At 49.4% G+C, this 20,318-nt stretch overlaps 1 protein-coding gene across 5 annotated transcripts in view; it reads left to right on the top strand.

Moving 5' to 3' along the window:
• Window positions 1-20,318, top strand: part of ST6GALNAC3 (ST6 N-acetylgalactosaminide alpha-2,6-sialyltransferase 3) — a 507,075-nt gene that overhangs the window by 39,613 nt on the left and 447,144 nt on the right. Inside the window, exon 2 of one of the 5 annotated variants that reach the window (XM_041747351.1) lies at window positions 6,014-6,163. The exons of the other annotated variants lie outside the window; for them this stretch is intronic. Within the exon in view, the coding sequence (XP_041603285.1) occupies window positions 6,155-6,163 (9 nt within the window). The 5' untranslated portion in view covers window positions 6,014-6,154. The remainder of the gene's footprint in view (window positions 1-6,013; window positions 6,164-20,318) is intronic. 5 annotated transcript variants of the gene reach the window in all.

Genomic DNA, 20,318 nt, shown 5'->3' with positions numbered 1-20,318 from the left:
TGACCCAGGGAAACTTTGCTGCGTAAGCAGAAATACTTTAACAAGTTAACGAGATAATTTATGGATTTGATTATAAAAACTTCATAAGAAATGAAATTTTACCTGTGGCGTTCTCTCTCATTTGAGTCTTTATAACCCGCTCAGGTCTTATTTCTTCTTGAAGGTGATGCAAACAGCAATAGTATTAGCATAAATTTTAAAAACGTGGTTTACTTATATGTGTGACCAACTGCATTTTCCTAATTTTGTCTTTGCTGCCTCATCAGCTTTTGGAGAGAGCAGGTTTGCCAATGGCAGGGTCACTCACGCCAGTCTGGCCTCTGGGCCTGCTAATTTGAATGAACGGTCCCTGCCAACCAGTGCTGAGATTTGAGAAAGTGCTAGCCTGAAGAGTGGGCAAATTAAAGACAATTCCACATTGTGGTGCGATATCCAATTAGTCTCGTTACCTAGTTACTGAGCTGGTTGGGAGGCAGCGTGGTATCTGGGTAAGAACAGGCTCGGTGGATTCAGACTTGTGTGGAAATTCTACTGTTGCTATTTGCTGGGTGACTTCCAACAAGTTACCTGATCTTTCTAACTCTCAACTTTCTTATCCATCAAATGGCGTAATCGTAGGACCTACTGCATAGGAATATTACGATTCTGAAAAATAATATTTATAAAGCAGATAGTAACTTTTTCTTTAAGAAAAGGTGTTATTTATTTATTTGAGAGAGAGCGTGAGCGCGAGTGGGGTGGGGAGGGTCGAGGGAGAGGGTGAGGCAGGCTCCCCGCTGAACAGGGAGGCCCATGTGGGGCTCCATCCCAGGATCCTGAGATCGGGACCTGAGCCGAAGTCAGATGCTGAACTGACTAAGCTGCACAGGTGCCCCAAAGCACGTAGTAGCTTTGTAAGGATTAGCTATTCTCGGTATTATTATATTAAAGCAGTTACCACCGTGCCTAGAATTTGCTAAATGCAATGGCTCTTTTACCTACCAAATGTGCTGATTCATAGCCTTAAAACTTCGGTGGATAAACGTCTCCCCTGACCTATCCGTCCTTGGGTGGTAGGTTAAGAGGCCCTGACTTCATCCAACCTCTCATTTAATAGGCAGGGAGACTGAGACCCAGAAGAGTGGCAGGTTCTCAAGGTCAAGCAGTGCCTGGCCGAGCTGGGTCTCAGGGACCGGTCTCTTAATTCAGTCCTTTCTGCACCGCGCTGTTTCACGTGCGGAAGACCTAGAGCATTCTTCAGCGACGTTGATGGGCACACAGAGGAGGTGTGACCTTTATGAAAGACACACTGGAGGCCACCACCAGCCTCCAAAGTTGTGAACATGGAAATGTTTATCTGGGTCCTTGTTTATCCCAGATCACCATTCTATTAGGGACCACGTTCCTATTAGGATCGTGCTTCCTGTGCAAAGCCTTTTACGTGAGGCCAGTTTTACTGAGGCGTCTTCTCTTGCTCGGTGTTGAGTTTTCACAAGCCCTTGAGTTTGTGGTCATGTCGTGGGCATTATTGCACCTCAGGACAAGGAGGGAATCCCCAAGTTTTATTTGCAGAAAGATGCAGGGCCCTCGGGACCAACACGAGGTGCACCATCTGGAACATCCCAACGTGCACTTCAGTGAAATTTCACACTAGAGCGGATCTTTGGAACTGCCGCTGCTCCTGAGTGACGTGACTGAGACACTGGTTATTAAGTCCTTTAATGGTACCTATTTCTTCGTAACAGTTCTGCTCTACTTGACATGGGTCAGACCACCGTGTTCTGTTGAGGGACCTTTTTTAAAGAGGGGGGTAGTAGCCAAACATACATAAGGACAGGCAGTGAGGCTGGGAGAGGGTCCTGGGGTCCTGGGGTCCTGGGACTTGGGTTCTGTGAGGGGTGGTAATGGGATTCAGTGTATTTCCCCTTGAAAGATGCAGAGGAGTGACAAAGTCTGCCTTCAGGTATTTTAGGGCTGTCAGGAGAGGGAGCGATTTTAGTTACTCTGGCATACTGGATATTTCAGGGAGACATATTTTAGGCTGTTTATTAAAAAAAAAAATGAAGTGGACTTGAACAGTAATAACTATGCCAGTCAAGGCGGTTGGCCATCGGGCCCTTAATGAATACTGAGCACTCTGCTAAGTGCTTTCCAGGGATCCTGATCCTTATTTTATAGGGGATGAAACGGAGATGCAGACAAGTTTGGGAGTTGGCCCCAGGGCACCCGAAGTGGTGGATCTGTAGGATTCCAGAGCCTTGTGCAGAGCCAACGCTTCTCGCCCAGCACGGATGAGAGGTTGTAGGAGGAACAGGTTCTGTGCGAACCTCCCTGCCCTGGATCCCGTCTGCCTGGCCATACGTCCAGGGCGGGGCCTGGTTCCTCCAGTGCTCGGCGAATTATCATGCGATGAGTGAATAGGTGGATCCTGCATTGGGTGGGGGCTTGGATGCTTTGGGCTCCAAGACTCTTTAAAGCTCACTAACTGGGACGCCTGTTAACTGGTGGCTCAGTCGTTGAGTGTCTGCCTTTGGCTCAGGTCATGCTCCCAGGGTCCTGGGATCAAGTCTAGCATCGGGCTCCCTGCATGGAGCCTGCTTCTCCCTCAGCCTGTGTCTCTGCCTCTCTCTCTGCATCTCTCATGAAAAATTAAATAAAATCTTAAAAAAAAAAAAAACCCACCTCACTAATCATGGAACAGGAAAGAGAATACACATCTCATCCCTTGGCTAGTGGGTGTGAGCCAGTCGCAGTCGGCGGGCAAGGCTGGATCTGGGAAGAGGGTAAGAGGTGGTGGCCGTGGTGAGGCTGAGACTGCCCCGGGCCCATCTGGTGGTTCCTGGAGACTTGGGACCACTTTTTGCCCCGAGAACCGCTCACTGCATTCTGTGGAGCTTGATGGGATATGATGATCTTTGTGGAAACGGAAGACTTTAGAAAGTCTCTCAAAAGTGACTCCCGTTGCCTTTGGATTAGAGGCTCCTTTCTAGGAATAATAAACGCCTTATGTTAGTGGCATACTTTGAACAGTCGGATGAAATGTCTCCTTTGATCCTTGAGATAAAGAAGATATAAATCCTTTTTTACAGGAGACACTGAAGCTCAGAAAAATTAAGGGACTTGCTCAAGGTCACATGCAGTTCCAATCTCCCTCGAAGCTGCAGGGTCGGGTATCCTCGCCCTGCTTGGCCTCTCCACCTGGATAGATAATGGGCACCTCAAATCCAGCGTGACCTCCAGAGCTCCTGATTCCTGCTGCTTCTCCAGTGCTCTCTGTCTCAATAAAAGCCATCGCGGTGAACTCAGGTGTAATGGTTTCCTATTGCTGCTGAAACAAATTACCACCAACTTACAGCAACATAAATTTTATTGCTTCACAGTTCTGTAGGTCAGAAGTCCTGAGACGGGTTGGCAGGGCTGCGTTCCTTCTGGAGGCTCCAGGGGGAAAAATCCGTTCCCTTGCCTTGTCCAGCTTCCAGGGGCTGCTCAGATTCCACAGATTCTTGCCCCGCATCACTCTGACCTCTGTTTAGATCATCACATCTCCTTCCTTGACTTGACCGTCCTGCCTGTATTTTCCTCTTATCGGGACCCTTGCGAGGATCCTGGGCCTACCCAGATAATCCAGGATAATCCGTCCAACTGCAGATCCGTAACTGATTCGCATTTGCAAGCCCCCTTAATCGTAGAAGATAGCATACTCACCGGCTTGGAGACGACATGGATGTCTTGGGGGCCGTTATTCTGCATCCCACGCCACGTTCTAGGGCCCAAACCAAGGTCCTGCCTCTATTTTTCCCTCCGTTCCATTAGCAAGTCCCGTTGGGTTCTCTGCTCTCGGCCCTTGCCCACACGCCCTGTCACCTGGGCCGCTGATGCCGACCCTGCCTGTCCGCTCACCCTACACCCACCTGACCTCCCCACTCTGTTCCCTTCATAGCAGCCGGCGTGACCTTTAAGGTCTGGGTTAGGGCCCGCTGCTCCTCCGCACGGGAGCCATGCACGTTTATATCTCAGAAGGATCTTTCCATGGGTTAGGGCCCCTACTGTCTGGCCCTCTTGCCTGTCTCACTGCCCCTCTCCCCGACCCCACTGATTGCCCTCTGGCCACACCAGATTTCCTGCTGGGTCTTAAACATGCCGGGAACATTCTTCACTCAGATAATCTGCGTGGCTTACTCTGAACCTTCTTTCATGTCTCTGCTGAAATTTTATCTGCTCAGCGCCGCCTTCCATGTCAGCCTGTCCGCCCTGACACTGTTCTTGCGTCCTGCTTTATTTTCCCATCTGAACACTTAGCATTCCTGGCAGTAGAGTGTGTGTGTGTGTGTGTGTGTGTGTGCAAGCATATCATCTGTCTTTCTTCATGAGAGGGTAGTTCTAGGAGGGCAGAGAATTTTGCATTTTCTCAGAACCTGGTATGGTGCCTTGTGTGTAGTAAGAATTTAATAACTACAGAAATGAAAGAGGGGCGCTTCTAAGATTTATTTATTTTAGAGAGAGAGAGAGAAGGAGAGAGAGAGTGTGTACGCACACAAGCAGGGGGAAGGGAAGAGGGAGACGAGCATCCCGAAGCAGGCGCCCGGCTGAGCATGGAGCCCGATGCCGAATCCCAGGGACCTGGGATCATGCCCTGAGCCAAAATCAAGAGCCAGCCCCTTAACCGACTGAGCCACCCGGTGCCCCGAAAGCTTCTGGGTCTGGGTAGGTGTGCTCTCCCCGCCCCTATGTTTTATCACCATAGGTGCTTAAAGCCAAGTACGCTTTTGTAACAAAAAAGTCTGGTTTTCTTGACTCTTGCCCCAGTACCAGGCAGCGTGGGTCACGTGTGTCCCTGTATCTGCCGTGAGGGGGCAGGCAGACGGGTGAATGGCCTGTCGCTCCACAGCACAGAAGCATCGAGCTGTTCACAGAATTTCCCAGCGTGCCTGGCGCCTTGGGAGCTTCCTTGGCTAGCTCTGCCCCACGTGCCATTGTGGGCACACATTGGTACCCCCTGGTTAGAGAGGGTGACCCTGCACGTAGTGCTCGCACACCCCAGAGCTGCTCCTGACTAAGCATCTTTTCTGGGTGAATATAGGGGGGAGGGTGGAGGTGATTATGCTTGAGGGTAGCCAGTTGACCCCAGAGCACCTCACAAGACTCTGGATGTGTGGGTGAGCGATGAAGCAGGTGCCTGAGCTCCGGGAATGGGTGGCATCCTTCCCAGTTGGTCCAGCCGGAGTGTGTTGAGCATCCACCATGAGCCAGGGACTGAGGTGAGGGCAGGAGACACTAAGAGACGCGCGTGGCCTCCATCGGTGCTGCTGGCATCGTGGACCTGCAGACTCAGGCCCCACCCCGGATTTCCTGACTCAAAAGCTGCCTTTTAGGCAGATCCCCGGGTGATTGATCAACATGTTAGTATTTAGGAAGCAGCACTGTGCGGAGCGTGACAAACCACAGGCAGGGGGTTATTACGTGCAGTACCATTGAGCTAAGGGTGGGAATAGCCCAGCTGCCCAGGGAGGGACCTCGGGTCCAGTGAGTGTGGGACTGTGCTCGTGTGTGTGGTACGTAGTGGGTCGGCAGGGTGGCATTGACAGCAAAAGCCAACGGGATGAAGTACTAGCTGGAGGTAAGCTTTAAAAGGAGATTTTAAGAGCAATAATAATAATAATAATAGCTGCCGCTTATGGACCACCCAAGAGCGCTGTAATGAGTAATAGTAACCACTTCTATACCTTCTTAGCATGTCTCAGGCCCAGTTCTACTCATTGGAACTTCTAATACGCTTAGTTTACTGTATGGGCCCACTTTAACCCTCACAGGTCTCTATGAGGTTGCCCTGATTATTCTCCCCATTTGTCAGATAAGGAAACTCTTGCAGAGGTCAGGTCATCTGCTCCAGGTCACACAGCTGGCGGATGTCAGCAGTGGGATTTGGATTTGCCTTCAAAGCCTGGTCCATTAACTCTATAACCACTCTTAGGGTTAATAGCGCTTCCGTTCCCTAGGCTTAGGTGTCAACATTTCGCCCTTTTTTCTCTCTCAGGGGTGAGACTTCCTCACCAACAGCATTTGGGATTCTCCAAAGAGGAAAGGCACATTCTTGGTCTCAGGTACAGCGGTGAGGTCCAAAATTTGGAAAAGTGAGGCCAACAACATTGAGCTGGGCTCCTGGCGGTGGTTCCTGATGCACCAGGTGAGCCTGAGCCTGGAGACTTGAGGCTCCCCTGTCTGCCCTTCCCCCCTGGGGAGCCCGCCTTGCTGCTCATGGGGTGCGGATAGAGAGCAGGAGTCCCGTTGGTGTCCCCATGTTGAGGAAACCCCACGCACCCTTCAAGGTGATGCAAAGAGACGACTAAAAGACTTCGAGAAGCTCCAGATAGAGATCTTTTAGCTGGCATTGACCGGGCCCCGGAGGGGCCTCTCTCCACTGGCAGTTGCCACCCTCCCCCACGTCCCTGGAGGGCGACAGGCCTTACCCCACCTACTGCCATGAAATGCTGCTTTGACTTATTCCTAACAGGGAGCCAGCCCTGGTCTTCACAGCAGCTGCCATGCTCTTCAGCCATGAGCGCGAGGTCGGCCTGTCCCCAGCTTCTTTTCCTTTTGTGACAGTGTTCAAGAAAAGGCTCTCTCATTGTCCCAGTTCTCCCTTGTGCACTGGAGAGCCTGCTTGCTCCCTGGACTTTTTAGAGAGCTCTTGTTGGTCACATACTTCTTTGGGGGTTTTCAAATTTGTCTAAAAAAAATTAGAGGAGGGGCACCTGGGTGGCTCAGCGGTTGAGCATCTGCCTTTGCCTCAGGACGTGATCCCGGGGTCCTGGGATCGAGTCCCGCATCGGGCCCCCACGGGGAGCCTGCTTCTCCCTCTGCCTGTGTCTCTGCCTCTCTCTCTGTGCCTCTCATTTATTCATAATAATAATCTAATAAGTTATTAGAATAATAATTTATTCATAATAATAATAATAAATAAAATCTCAAAAAAAATAAGACTGGGGGAAAAATAAGTTGTTCACTTACAAACTGTACACCTGCATTGTCCAATACAGTAGCCGCCCGCTACATGTGACTGCGGAGCACTTGAAATGTGGTCAGTCTCAATGAGATGTGCTATAAGAGTAAGGTACCCACCAGATTTCAAAGACTTAATACCAAAAAAATAAAGTAAAATGTCTCATTAATAATTTTTTATATTGATTACTTGGTGAGTGATAGTATTTTGGATATATTAGGTTAGATAAAATATGTATGAGCATAATTAGAATAATAATGACTTCTCTTTATTTTTACTTTTTAATGTAACTACTTGAAATTTATGTATTTATTATTTATTTTAAAGATTTATTTTTATTTATTTATGATAGACATAGAGAGAGAGAGAGGCAGAGAGAGAAATAGGCTCCATGCAGGGAGCCCGGTGTGGGACTCGATCCCGGGACTCCAGGATCGCGCCCTGGGCCAAAGGCAGGCGCGAAACTGCTGAGCCACCCAGGGATCCCCTCTACTTGAAATTTAAAATGGCAAACATGGCTTAGATTTGTGGGTGACGTTATATTTCTCTGGGATGGTCCCTCAACCTGTTTGACCAATAAGGTTTGCAGCCGACCAATAAGGTTTGCAGCCGATAAGGTTTGCGGTCATCCATTCTTAGAGCTGAACATCAAGTGGGTTTAGTTCCCCACCCTCCACCCCCAGGATTTCCTCTCCCCTCCTCACCCCTTTGTGGTCCTGGACCGACCTGGTCCTAATCAGGTCCTGTTGAGGTTATAGTCATGGAGACTGTTGATCACTGAGGGGCTCCTGGCTGGTGTTGCCTCATCTTCTGGTCTTTCTCCAGAAGCCTCAGCAGGTGCCCCCAGCCCTGAATGTAGTGACCTCACAGTTCTGACGTCAGCCTCTTCCTTCCCTTCCCTCCACCTCCCTCCCCTCCTCTTCTCGCTTCACACTGTCCTGGAGGGATCCCATCCGTGCTTGTGGGCTTCGTTTATCATCTTTGGATGGGTGACACTCAGATTTGTGTCTCCTGCCTCATCCCCTCTTCTGACGTCATGACCTCAGCCCCTTCCTGGAGGATGACGCTGTAGGTACCTCGAAAGCTTATATTATGCCTTCAGTGGGACCCAGACTCTTCCTCCTCCAATGTGTGTTTTACCCGTTTTGTCTTCAGATCTTAGGGAATGGTGCTAACCTCCACCCACTTTCCCCGTCAGCCTTCCCAGGCAAGAATACCCTTGATGCTCTTGCATCCCTCCATCTAGTCCGCGTGCGGGTCCTTGTCAGTTCGATTTCTAAATCCTTTTGAGTGTACCCTTCTCCATACTCTCTGCTGCTCTAGCTCAGGACCCCATCTCTCACTCTGTGTCTGCCTCAGTTGCCCCGCTCCCCTCCTCATCACTGCCAGTTTTGTTCTCCTCTTGGCCATTCCCTTCAGTGCAGCTGTGATCATTTTCGAGCACAAAGATATTTGCTCTTAGGATCGAGTCCTGCTCCTTTACGTGGCCTCCAAGGACCCTCATTTTCTGGCTGCTGCCAGTGCTTCCAGCCCATCTCTTGCTCGCCCTCCCCTCCATCAGCCCCAGCTCCCTGCACACCAGCCAAACTGGAGCCTCTCTCTGCCTCGCAAGTCCACCCTTGCTTGGCCCTGGTTCTGTTTAGGTTGGGTGCTCCCGCTGGGCTCCAGGCTTCCTCTCCACTGCTGTGCTGACAGTCACGCCGGGCCGCAGTTGTTGCTTTACCCGGTTCTCCTTGCCCTGCATTCCGTGAAACCAGAGCATCAAGGAGCCTGTCCTTGTTTATCTGCATCACAAGGATCCTGTGCAATGTCTAACCCGTACTGTAACCTCAGGAAATCTCTGTGGAGTGAATGAATAACGAATTCAGCTATTAGAGGTAGTTAGGACATTGGATGGCAAGGGGAAGTGGGGCTCTCATCCCTTGGCCCCTTGCCTGGGGGTGGGGTAAGAGCACAGCCACTCAGAACAGTGCCGGCTGGCCACCACCCTGGACTGGGTTCTGCTCCACCAGCGAATATCCACTGTGTAGTTGCTGGATCGGGGGAAGGCCCAGGGTCCCAGGGACCATCTACCAACCATGAGTATGGTCAACTGGCCCATACTGGTGAGAGACCTCATGAAGGAGAGTTCACACTAAATGACTCAAAGTCCTTGTTTTGCGTGCCTGTGTGACCAGGCATTTTCCCGACCTGCTTTCACCTGAGCTTCCTAAGACCCAGTGGCAAACTTGGAGCATTTTATAACTGAGGTGTACATGAGACAAGGTCTTTGTGAGAGCCGATGCCCTTCTGGCTGTGCAGCACTCCCGAATCCCGGAACAATGTATTTAACTTCTAGACAGTTGAAAGGAATGATGGCCAAGTGTGAGGCTGGGATGCTGAAATGTGGGAAATGGGCTTTGTTTCTTGCTGGACTGGGTGTTTCGTGTCTCCTTGAAGATGTGATTTAGGAGTATGAGGTATCAGCTAGACAGCCAGTTAGTGGCCAGTCCAGTCCTGCTTCCTGCCCTCGGAGCCTCCCCCTCCGCTGGAAGACGCGGAAAGCATCTCGTTGTCCTTCTGAGCTGTTTTTGCACTGCCTTTGCTCTGCATCCCCCCAGCTGGCTCACGGCTTCGGTAGGACCTGAAGATTTGAAAACGTTTAGGTACAGATACAACAGGGGGATGGAACACTGGCAGCTTGTGATTAGAATACGAATGGTTGTTTGGGACTCAGATTCACATTGAACCTCCTTCGACCTGCAGGGCGAGATTCTGTGGTCCATCTGGAAAGAGCCACAAAGCATCCTTTGTCGTCTTTTTTAGTACCTAGAATACACTCAGAAGATCAGAAGCATGTACCTCTGAACGACAAGCCATGTGTTTCCCATCAGCAAACAGCAGACTCTTTTGTAGCCGGGTTCAAGATCTTTGTTGTTGACTGCCTCTGGCGTCTTCTCCCATTTTGTGGGTCTACGGGATGATGCCTTTTTGTTTGTTTGCTTTCTCTTTAACACCAAGATCTGCTTCATCCCGGTGTATTTTTAAATACCAGTCAGGATATGCAACTCGTGTCCGTGCTGAAGTGTTCACTGACACCCACCAGACTAGCTTCCCACTTTTGATTCCCAGTTTCTGGGTTAGAATCCTATTTAGACAGATGGAGCCAATTGAGTGGGGCCCACTGAAAAGCCATATTCGGTTAGTGTAAATCTTCCTGCTGATGTTGGAGACAGCAAGGTCTCCTGGGATTCTGTCTGGAAATCTTATTGGATTTGCAAGGCTTAAGTTAATATAGGAACACCCCCCCCCCAAAAAAAAAAACCAGTGTAGGGTAGCGTAGGGCCTCCTTTCTTTGCCTTGCAAGACATTTTCAGAGGTCTGTCTCAAGAGTCTTGCTGATAAGGAAGTTACTTCTAATATTTCAAGAGAAACAACACAAAAACACGTCTATTTTCTTGATACTTTTTCTGTCCGTGCCCTTTAATGCCTCTCCCTTACGTTCCTTTGCCTCTTTCACTCACTCATTAACCTTAGGCCCCTGTTTCGAATGGCATTAATTACTAACCATGAAACTTGGTTAAGTAGTGCCCATAAGGGAAAAGTCTTTCATTTTCCCCCTGCTTTGATGAGGAATGAATGTCCCTTATAGACATAATTGAATACATTTCATGATGAACATTTCTTTTTTTTTTACCCCTAAATCAAGTGAGCATCTCCTTGTTCACATAAAGGATCCGATTCTCTGATGACTCTTGCTCTGGGAAGCAGCATCCAGCAGAAGAAAGGCAGAGCCAAGGGTTTGAGGCCCAGCTCTGCTGCTATTCTGAGCAAATGGTGTCACTGCTCTGTACTTCCAGTAACTCGCCTGTGACGTGGATTAATATGATGGACCTTCCCACGTTGTGTTGAGAATGAAAAAGAACGAATAAGTGCTTTGCACCTAATGGACATTCAAAGGGTAGTTCTCAACAACTCCAGCCAGGATCTTTGATAAGCATCTTATCTTGGTCTTCTTGAGTCCAGCAAAGCTATTACGTAATCTTCATGCCTTCGCTAAAGTAGGTGGTGTTCTTTCAAAACTTGCTCAGGAGGCCTGTAAGAAACCGATGTCCTCAAAAGTCAAAGTTTCTCAGTTCTTCACTGATGCTTTTAAAAGGGAAGTTTTGAGGTACAAAACAAGTTTCTGGAATCATCTTTAAGATGTTTGCATTCTCATTGCGACCGACTATGTGAGATGCGTGGCCTCAACAATGTGGCTGGATGTATACACGAGGAAGCTGGTGTCGCAGCTGCCCAGGGAGCACGGAGAGGCCCAGAGAGCTTCCTCTGGGAAGAAATGACGATCCCTGGGGCTTGGGCTTTCAACCAAAGGGAAAAGCTGTCATGGGGACTCCAGGGCATTAGTCATATTTCTATGGGCAGCAGAGTGAATCTGTATCTGCTTGGAGAAAAGTGTGAATTTCCTACTCTCTTGTGCACAGAGGATGGTCAAGGGGGGACTGTCATGGACTGATGTTTGTGTCTCCCACCACGATTTCATGATTTCATACACTGAAATCCTAATCCCCAGTGGTGGGATTTGGAAATGGGGCCTGTGGAGGGAAGTAGGTCATGAGAGAGGAGCTTTATTATGGGATTAGTATCCTTATCAGAAGAGACATGGGAGAGGCAGAGCTTGCTTCCAGCCTCGCTTCCTTTCTTTCTTTTTCTGTCTCTCTCTTTCTTTATCTTTGTCTTTGTCTCTGTCTCGGCAATGGGCCGATACATCAAGAAGGTGGCTCTCTACCAGTCAGACAACGGATCTGCAAGTTCCTTTACCTTGGACTTCCCAATGTCCAGAACTATGAGAAATAAATGTCTGTTTAAACCACCCGGTCTACGGTATTTTTGTTACAGCAGCCTGAGCTAAGACAGTAAACAGAGTATGGCGAGGACTGTGTTACTCAAAGTGTAGACTTTGATGCAAATCTGAAATGGGAATAAAGTCAAGGCTCTTTCCTTATTTATGATCAAATCAAATCAAATAAACTGTGTGTGTTAAGTGGGCTTTTCTATTTTCTATTTTACTGTGTGGTGAAATAATAAACATTTATTGTGTGATTATGGCATGCGCTGTTTTCAGCCTTTTACGTAGATTTCCTCATGTATTCCTCACCGTGCTGCTGAGGAAGGTATTATTTCCGGAAGCTTCAAAAGGTTGGAATAAAGATTCCGCAGAGGCACTCGATCATGCGTCAGTGGTTATGAGGTGACCCGACGATGGAATAGCCGACTGCTCATTTGGGGAGGCAGCCTCCCGCTGGTGCTAGGAACCCTGGGATGTGTGCCTGGAGACTGTCCACACCAGGTAGGTGGCCATGTGCGCACCCCCTAATCACACTCATCACATCAGGACACACTCGATGATTTTGTGTCATCTTCAGGGCTCTAGGTGACCTAGCTTGGTCCTCTGTTACTGTGCCCATGTCTCTCTCTCTCGTACCCTGCTCTGTTTCTACGTAGCAGTTACTGCTACCTGACGCTATGCTACGTGGAGAGCAGAAGGTCCAGCTAATAGTCCCAGGTGAGGATTCCCACCGCATGAAGGATGGTAAAGAGCACAACAGTGCCAATGTATGGGCTCCAGGTCAATGCATATAGTGCTCGTTGGAACAGCGTTTAACTCAGAAAGGAGAAGTGACGCAGCAAGATCAGCATCTGTGTGTGTGCCAGTGGGTCCCTCCTGATGGCTGACACTGGGGGTGTGGACTGCATGTACCCTTCCATTGGCAAGGACCCCATTCTCTCCCTGAGGAGAAAGAGGGCAGTGGGGGCCAGATATCCTAATGGATCTGGCCAGGTGCCGTAGAACACATACTTAATGCAATACAAGGAAATTTGCTGCATACCCAGAAGAGGGAACCCCTTCCAGTAAGGAAGAACAATTTGGGTCCCAGGGGCAGCTTACCACCTGGCTTCCACGTAAGGGAATGACCCAGGCCCAGAGCACCCATTGGTTGTCCTGGGGTGCTTCCCTAGTAGCCCACCTTCAACTCTCACTGATGCCAGGAGAAATGAGTGGACAAACAACGCGAATCATGGTGGATAGGATTGGTGGCTGCCCCGGACATGGAGGTGGACGGATATCCTGTGTGCTCTGGGTGGGATTCCAGCCTCACAGGGCCTCTCTTCCCAACTGAGATGGCATGTGGTCAGGGCCACTAACAGGACCTTTTAAGGAGGATGATTGGACCTCTCCGGGGTGTGCCTCTTAGCCAGGGGCCCCAGGGATCAGGGTTTAGCCAGCTAACGGTCAAAGAATGAGTATGAATGGGGACAGTGGCTTTACCGATAACAGTGTGTGGATTTTCTCACCTGTGTCTTGATCTTCCCCAAATTGTTGGTTTCCACTCAGCAAGAGTTGTTGGCTATGACAGACCCCACCCTGTCCTACCAGAGGGTAATTAAGGGAAGTCTACTTACCCATCACCAGCTTGTCTAGCTTGTGGATCATCTTTTTGAGGGCCTGTATGCTATTCTGGAATCAAAACTTGGACAGTTGGATGAAACCAGCCGTTAGTCTGCCCCTTGGGAAGGGTGTCCCCCGCTGCCCTATGATGAGCCAGCAGAGTGGTGACCCTCCAACCTTGCCACGCAGTTATCCACGTGGACAGTGGGTCCTAGGACGCTGAGGCAGCAACACTGTTCTTCAGGGGAAACACATTCCATCACCTATTGAGGTCTATAGAGAAATGTATTCCAGGGGAGAATAAGTGACCCCTCCTCAGGGTGTGGTTGTTATGACATTGGCTTTCGCGGCCTATTGTTGCCAGCTTGTGGCTTGAGGAGAAAATGTACACATCTGCCTCTGCCCAAATTGCGTGTATGAGTAAGTAACACCTTACCACATGAGGGGCCCTTTCCAGTCACGTTATGGGTGACATTAAAGCAGAGGACATCAGAATGATCTTGCACCTTAACTTGTGTGAGTGGGATCACTCGGGTGGATCCATTGATGGCCTGAGGAACTCCTGTGTCATTATGGATTAGCCAGGCCACCATGATGGGAGAGTGAGGTAAAAGGGATCTCAGCTTTGGGTGCCAGAGCCAGTTTTGTTTCTGGTTGTCTCCCTTTGCTACAGCAATGCTGACTTAGATGAGGGCGTTATCCATCAATCCAGACATCACTATGAGTTTTGGATGGGGAGAGAGAGATCCCCGTACATCCTGAGGCTGGAGATACTCCTGTGTCACTTGAGGTATATATCCAGGGATGGCCATCTAGACCTCCTGTCCCAAGCCAGGGGCCGGCACCAGGGGCCGGCGCCTTCTCAGGAACCCATTGCTCGAGCTGTTTCACCCAATACTTTCCTCCCCATCATTCAATCCAGACTAGGAGGTTACATCTTCTACAAACTTTGCACGTCCTGTGTCATCACCCACCAGTACCGGGGAGCTGGAAGTTCCTGACACTACCAGGGGAATTCTGGTATTGTGGCTTTCTGTGACCCCCTTATCTAATTGAAGGCCAGTGTGGTACCTGAACATGTGGCAGAAATTTCTCTTCAACATGACTAGGGGTGGTGTTGACATGTGGGTGCCGTATGGGGATAGCAGTTCCATATCCAGAGTAGGTGTTAATGGCTGTGAGTCACCAGAGGAATCCACAGCTGGGTATGAAAAGTCCAGTGTGATCAATCTGCCAAATCCTAGCCTGCAGGTGCCCCTGCAAGCATGTGCTAATTCTCTCTGTTGTACTACTTGGGAGGAATCACAAGATGGCACCACATCTTGGCTTTTCCATCTTGGAGGATTATCCCGCTGGATTTGGCCCATTTCTGCATTTGAAGTGGGCTGCCAAAACCGGTTTGTGTATGCACCCAGCCAGCTACCAGTATAGCTTGTTGGCTCAGAGTTCCATTCACGTTCTGGTTTGAAAGGTCCTTTGCCATGGACATCCACATGCGGCAAGGTGTTGCTGTGGTCCTTGTCCCCAGACGAAGGATACCTTAATAGTCTTGAATTGCCAGTCTCCTGACCCAATGGGTAGACCACTTACCAGAGTCCAGGCATCAGTGAAGATTTAGTGAGGTTTGTTTTGAGGGGAGGGTGGCTTGCACAGCCATCACCTCTCCACACAGTCCATTGAGGAAAGCATCCTCCTCCAGTTTCCATTAAGAGGTGGCCACCCATGTGGTGGATGGCCATGGCGGCCCTCTGGACTACTCCAGCTTTCAATTTTGCAGAACCATCGGCAAACCAGGCCATGCTTTCAACCAGAGCCTGTCCAGGTGGTGGTCCCCAAGTGGCTGGGCGGGGGGGAGCACATCCCCTACCAGATGCTCTGTTCCTTCTGGCAGGTCCACCTGGTCAGGGGGTCCACTGATCCCTTGGGGTCCTGGCCTGGCTCCGTCTTGGATGTACCATTTCCATTTGATGATGGGACTCTGCCGGCTTGTCCGATTTTATTAGTGGGATTTGTGAGAACCCGGGGAAGGAGGGTCACCTCAGGCCTCAGGGTCACACGAGGTGGTGAGACAGTCAGTGTTTACTGGAGCCATCAGTGAGAAGCCACGGGTCACGGGCGTGCATTAGGCAGGGGCTTCAGGCAGCTCAGATGACCACAGTCGGGGAGACTGGCCCCCGGTGTCGTGCCCTGCTGCCCAGGCCCACTCAGCACGTGGGCTGTCGCGGACGCCCGCATTCCAGAGACCTAACAAATTCCAGAGGTGCAAGGCCCGGGCTGCGCTGCAGTTTGTCGAGTGGCTTCTCGCACTAGATGTTGAGAGAGCCCCGTTCTGAGGGGGGTGCCGGGACGCCCTGAGGGTACGGCCAGTCTCCAGTGCCCAGAGAGGCCCGCTAGCTCTGGCGCTTCCAATCTGGGGGTGCAGCCAGCCTTTCCAGAATGTTCCATCGACTCCCATCTGTGGCCCCTGGAGGGTGCGGTGACTGGACTCCTGCGGTGCTGAAGAGTTTCCCTGGCTCCTCCGAGAGTCTACTGGTTTCTTTCCGTGTCATGAAAACCACCCATCTTCAGGCCAACCAGCTCGTGCAAAGACTCTTTTAAAACTACCTTTTACAAAAACCTGTGCAATTTTGATATGATAAAAGTAGTATTTTCTTCTTTCGGCAATTTGGAAAAGGAGGGGAAGAGAACGGACGGCCGACCCCTCGACACAGACGTGCAATGGGAAGGTTCTAGCAGCGCAGTGCCCTTTCCTCTGTCGGCTGTGTTTGTCCAGTCGGGCAAAGCTGTGCATTTTGCGTGTTGTCCCTTGGCTTGTTTCCAGAAAGCGTCCAACACCGGGCGTCCACTGGCAAGGCAGGAACGAACTGGGTGCTTCTACCTCCATTGGCTCCTTCCTATGGCACTGTGGTGAGGTGCACTTTCCTGTCCTTTTTCTGCGGTCGGGGGCAGGAGAGCTCAGGAGGTTTTTGTCACTTGCCCAGATCATAGAGCTAATAAGAGCCAGAGTCAGAATCCATCTGGCTCGGGGCTGACTTCAAAAACCTATGTTCTTTTGACTTTGCATTTTAATGGCCATCAAATATCCTATCTCATTATACCACGATGTCAGGTGAGGACATCCATGGCGGGGGTACCTGCCAACTAAGGCCGACCTCCTCCTTTCTGGCTGTTTCTGTCTTCCAGGCCCAGCTCCACACACAGCCATGAGGGAGCGAGTTCTGCTTTCCTTCCCGGCAGAGGCTTTGATGCATGAGGCTCTGCTATAGCGCTGGGCGCACATGATTGATTCCAGGTGTCACACGCGTCCCGGGTTGTGCTGTGGGGTAGGAGCCCCCACGACCGTGCTCTTGAAAAGCTTGGCTCTGTCCAGATTGTACCCCTGACTCTGTGATTTGATTGCACACCCCAGGCTTTCCTGCCCTGGCTCCGCTGAAGAGCTCGGCTCAGGATGGGGGCCCTCTGAGTCAGGCCTTTGTGGGCTTGCTCGTGTGCAATCTTCTGGAATCCGCTGCACAGGGCTCAGAAGCAGCTCAGAAGCAGCTCTGCCTGCCCCTACCAGGCTCACGCCAGAATTCTTAACACAGGTGCTCTGTTTCAGAAGTTTATATCCTTCGTTGTAAATAGCTAATAAAAAGAGACAGCTACAGGCCATTTATAAAGGCACTTCTGGAATCCAAATTCAGGAGGTTTACTAAATGCCGGCAGCCTGGTCAATAGCCGTTTTAAATGCATTTATTTCTGTTGGGAGGCAAACTTTCTTCAAAATAGCTTTGCTGTCGATAGATTCTTTGTTCCTTGATGTACAGTTTACAAATAAATGAATTTATAGGACTTGCTAATGTGTGAGGATTTTGAAATTAGTGCTAAATTTGCAGTCTCTAGTATATTATCTAGTCATCTATGACAAACTCAAGTTTAATCTTATTAAGCAGTATCTTCTGGGATTGTGTGTAGAGATTCCTAGGCTAATTCTATCCCACTTGGTTTTTGCAGGAGGAAACAATCCTCCAGGGGACTGTTCAGCACAGTGTGTGTGTGTGTGTGTGTGTGTGTGTGTGTGTGTGTGTGTGTGAAGTATTTCTTTTAGATGAAGAGGACCCAGAAGATGCCTGGTAATAAATAGCTTTCACAGTTGGTTAAGTATCGAAGCTGGGGAGGCATTGGACTTCAAAACTCTATGACAGCTTTTGTGTATAACAATTCCGGGAACCTTTTTATTGTTGTTTAGAAAAGGTTTGAAATATTTGCGAAGTTGTGTCTTTCTTTCATTCCCTTGGTTAGGATGATTTCGAATTGCAGACTTTTTTCACTGACCCTTCGGTGAGATATTCCCCCCAGCCCAAACTTTGCTGAGTCTAGAATGGCAGTCCTCATCCACATCCTCGTAATCATCTTGGCCATTATTTTTATCTAATGTCAGAGTCAGCTCTCGGGCCCTGAAATACAGCATCTCATTTAATCTTTACAATAGCTCGTGAAGCTGATATTTTTAGCTTCCTCTTTTTTTTTTTTTTGAATTTTATTTATTCATGAGAGAGACACAGAGAGAGAGAGGCAGAGACACAGGCAGAGGGAGAAGCAGGCTCCATGCAGGGAGCCCGATGTGGGACTCTATCCCGGGACCCCAGGATCACGCCCTGGGCTGAAGGCAGGTGCTAAAGCGCTGAGCCACTCGGGCCTCCCTAGCTTCCTCTTTTTATTAGAAACCCAACACTCAGATTGGTTCGGTACCTTGGTCAAGACTGTGTGACTAGGAAGTGACAGACGAGGGACTGAAAGGCTTGCCTGCCAGGGCGCCTGTACCCTGCTGCATGCCTTGCTGCTGGCCTGTCTCTTTGTGCAGAGAGGAGGTAACGGTCGGGTCATGGGACCACCTGGTAGAAATTTCTGCAGAGTTGGTCATTTCTCTTAGGTTATGTCTGCCTGGGAAGCCTGAGTGTTTGCAGGGATTCCTACCCCCTTTGTAGGTGCCTTCAGTTTTCTGCTGCTTTATACACCTCGTGTCTGGGAGAGTTCTCGGGATCCAGTGGCCAGCTGCCGGCACATCAGCAGACTTTCTTTAACTTGCTCTAAATACACATGCCCACAGGTAAAGTGTGTTGGTAGAGACACATTTCTAGGAGGCGGGTGACCTAAGTGTGGATCAAAAAGCACCATATAGATTGAGATGGGATCCAAACAATTTCAGTGAAAGTTCAGACCCCTATTTTGTTTAAAGTAGAAGCTTCCAGTAGAGCAGAATCAGCTCCCCCACCACCCCCCAACCTCTCTGAGCTCAGAAGATTTTGATTTCATAATCTGGCTACCGTTCTCATGAAGTTGTGGCCATGCTGGTGCCAAGAGCATATGCGGGTCGCCGTGGGTTTCAAGCTGGTGACTCTCTAGACTGGAGATCCTTCTAAGGGATTTAATCCTGTAGCCAAAGCCAAATGCTTGTCTGGTTCAGCAGGAATTGTCTATTTAAATATGCTGTTCTTGCTTTCAGCTGCTTGTGGCTCTGCATTCACTGGCGTCCCGAGGAAGTCCCCGCCAAATCCTTGACCCAGACGCTCCTTGTTAAGCTATTGGCACGAACCTTAATGTACTGGCATGTAGCTAAGTGACCCAGGAGGCTTACCTAGGTGCAGTCGCATCATCTTAAGAACAAATTTTCAGTCTTTTGTGGTCAAACGTCAGTCTCGGTGCTGCTCAGACATATGTCAAGAAGTATCTCCATTCCCTTAAACGTATGCCATGCCCCATGTGCCATGACAGGTCTTGAGGATGTGGAGGAAGAAAAATGCACGGTCCTTGCTCTCAGAGATCTTCCAGTCTAATGAAGAAGATCATAATCTCAGAATGTCAAAAGAATGCTAATTGAGAAAATGTCACCTTTTTTTTTTTTTTTTAAACACGAGAAAAGGTGAAATCATTTTCAGAAGGGCCTATGAAGGGGAGGTATCTGGCCCTTTGGAAGACAGGCACGTCGAACCGGTTAGTGCGTTAATGGGGTGATACAGCGGAGTGTCCTTGCAGTGATGTGTCCTGAGGACAGTGTAGGGCACTTCCCAGGTCATGGTAGGGCCAACCAGGAAGTCAGACAAGTGCATGTTTCCAGGAAGAGTCAGCATTAAAAAAACAGGTGGAGGCGGCTGGGTGGCTCGGTTGGTTGGGTGTCTGCCTTCGGCTCAGGTCGTGACCCCGGGGTCCTGGGATCGAGCCCCCCGTTGGGCATCCTGTGCAGCGGGGAGCCTGCCTCTCCCTCTCCCTCTGCCACTCGCCCTGCTTGTCCTTGCTCTCCCTCTCTGTCAAGTAAATAAATAAAATACTGAAAAAATAGAATAAAAAAATAAAAGAGGTGGCATTAGCCACATGGCCAGAGCTGATGCTTGGATCCTTGTGCCCTGCCACTCTGATGCTTTTCTTGAGCACCTCCCCAAATTGGTCATTATATTGCAGATACAAAAAAAAAACCTTCCAAAAAGAATTTCAGTGCTCACCTCAACAAGTATTTGCATCATCTCTGTCTAATATGGAGAGAAGTGAAATTTCCTAAGTATTTTTTGACTTGATGTGCTTTAGCTTCTTATATGTGTGTTTTTTAGGCTTCCATTCACTCGTTAGAACTTCAGTACAGTGATTTTTTTTTTCTGTCCACCAAACATTAAAAAAAGGGCTTCCAGGCTAGTGAACCCCCAGTAACTCTCTCGTGAGACAGATGAATAGATTCGTAAAGGCAGTTAAAGCAGTTTTTAAAAAAAAATTTAAATTTTTATTTATTTATTTATTGATTGATTGATTTTATTTACTTATTCATGAGAGACACACAGAGAGAGGCAGACACACAGGCAGAGGGAGAAGCAGGCTCCATGCAGGGAGCCTGACGTGGGACTCAATCCCAGGACTCTGGGATCATTACCTGGGCCAAAG

The sequence above is a fragment of the Vulpes lagopus genome, chromosome 3, assembly GCF_018345385.1.
Source record: "Vulpes lagopus strain Blue_001 chromosome 3, ASM1834538v1, whole genome shotgun sequence".
NCBI lineage: Eukaryota > Metazoa > Chordata > Mammalia > Carnivora > Canidae > Vulpes > Vulpes lagopus.
This window is presented reverse-complemented; position numbering and strand designations above follow the sequence as displayed.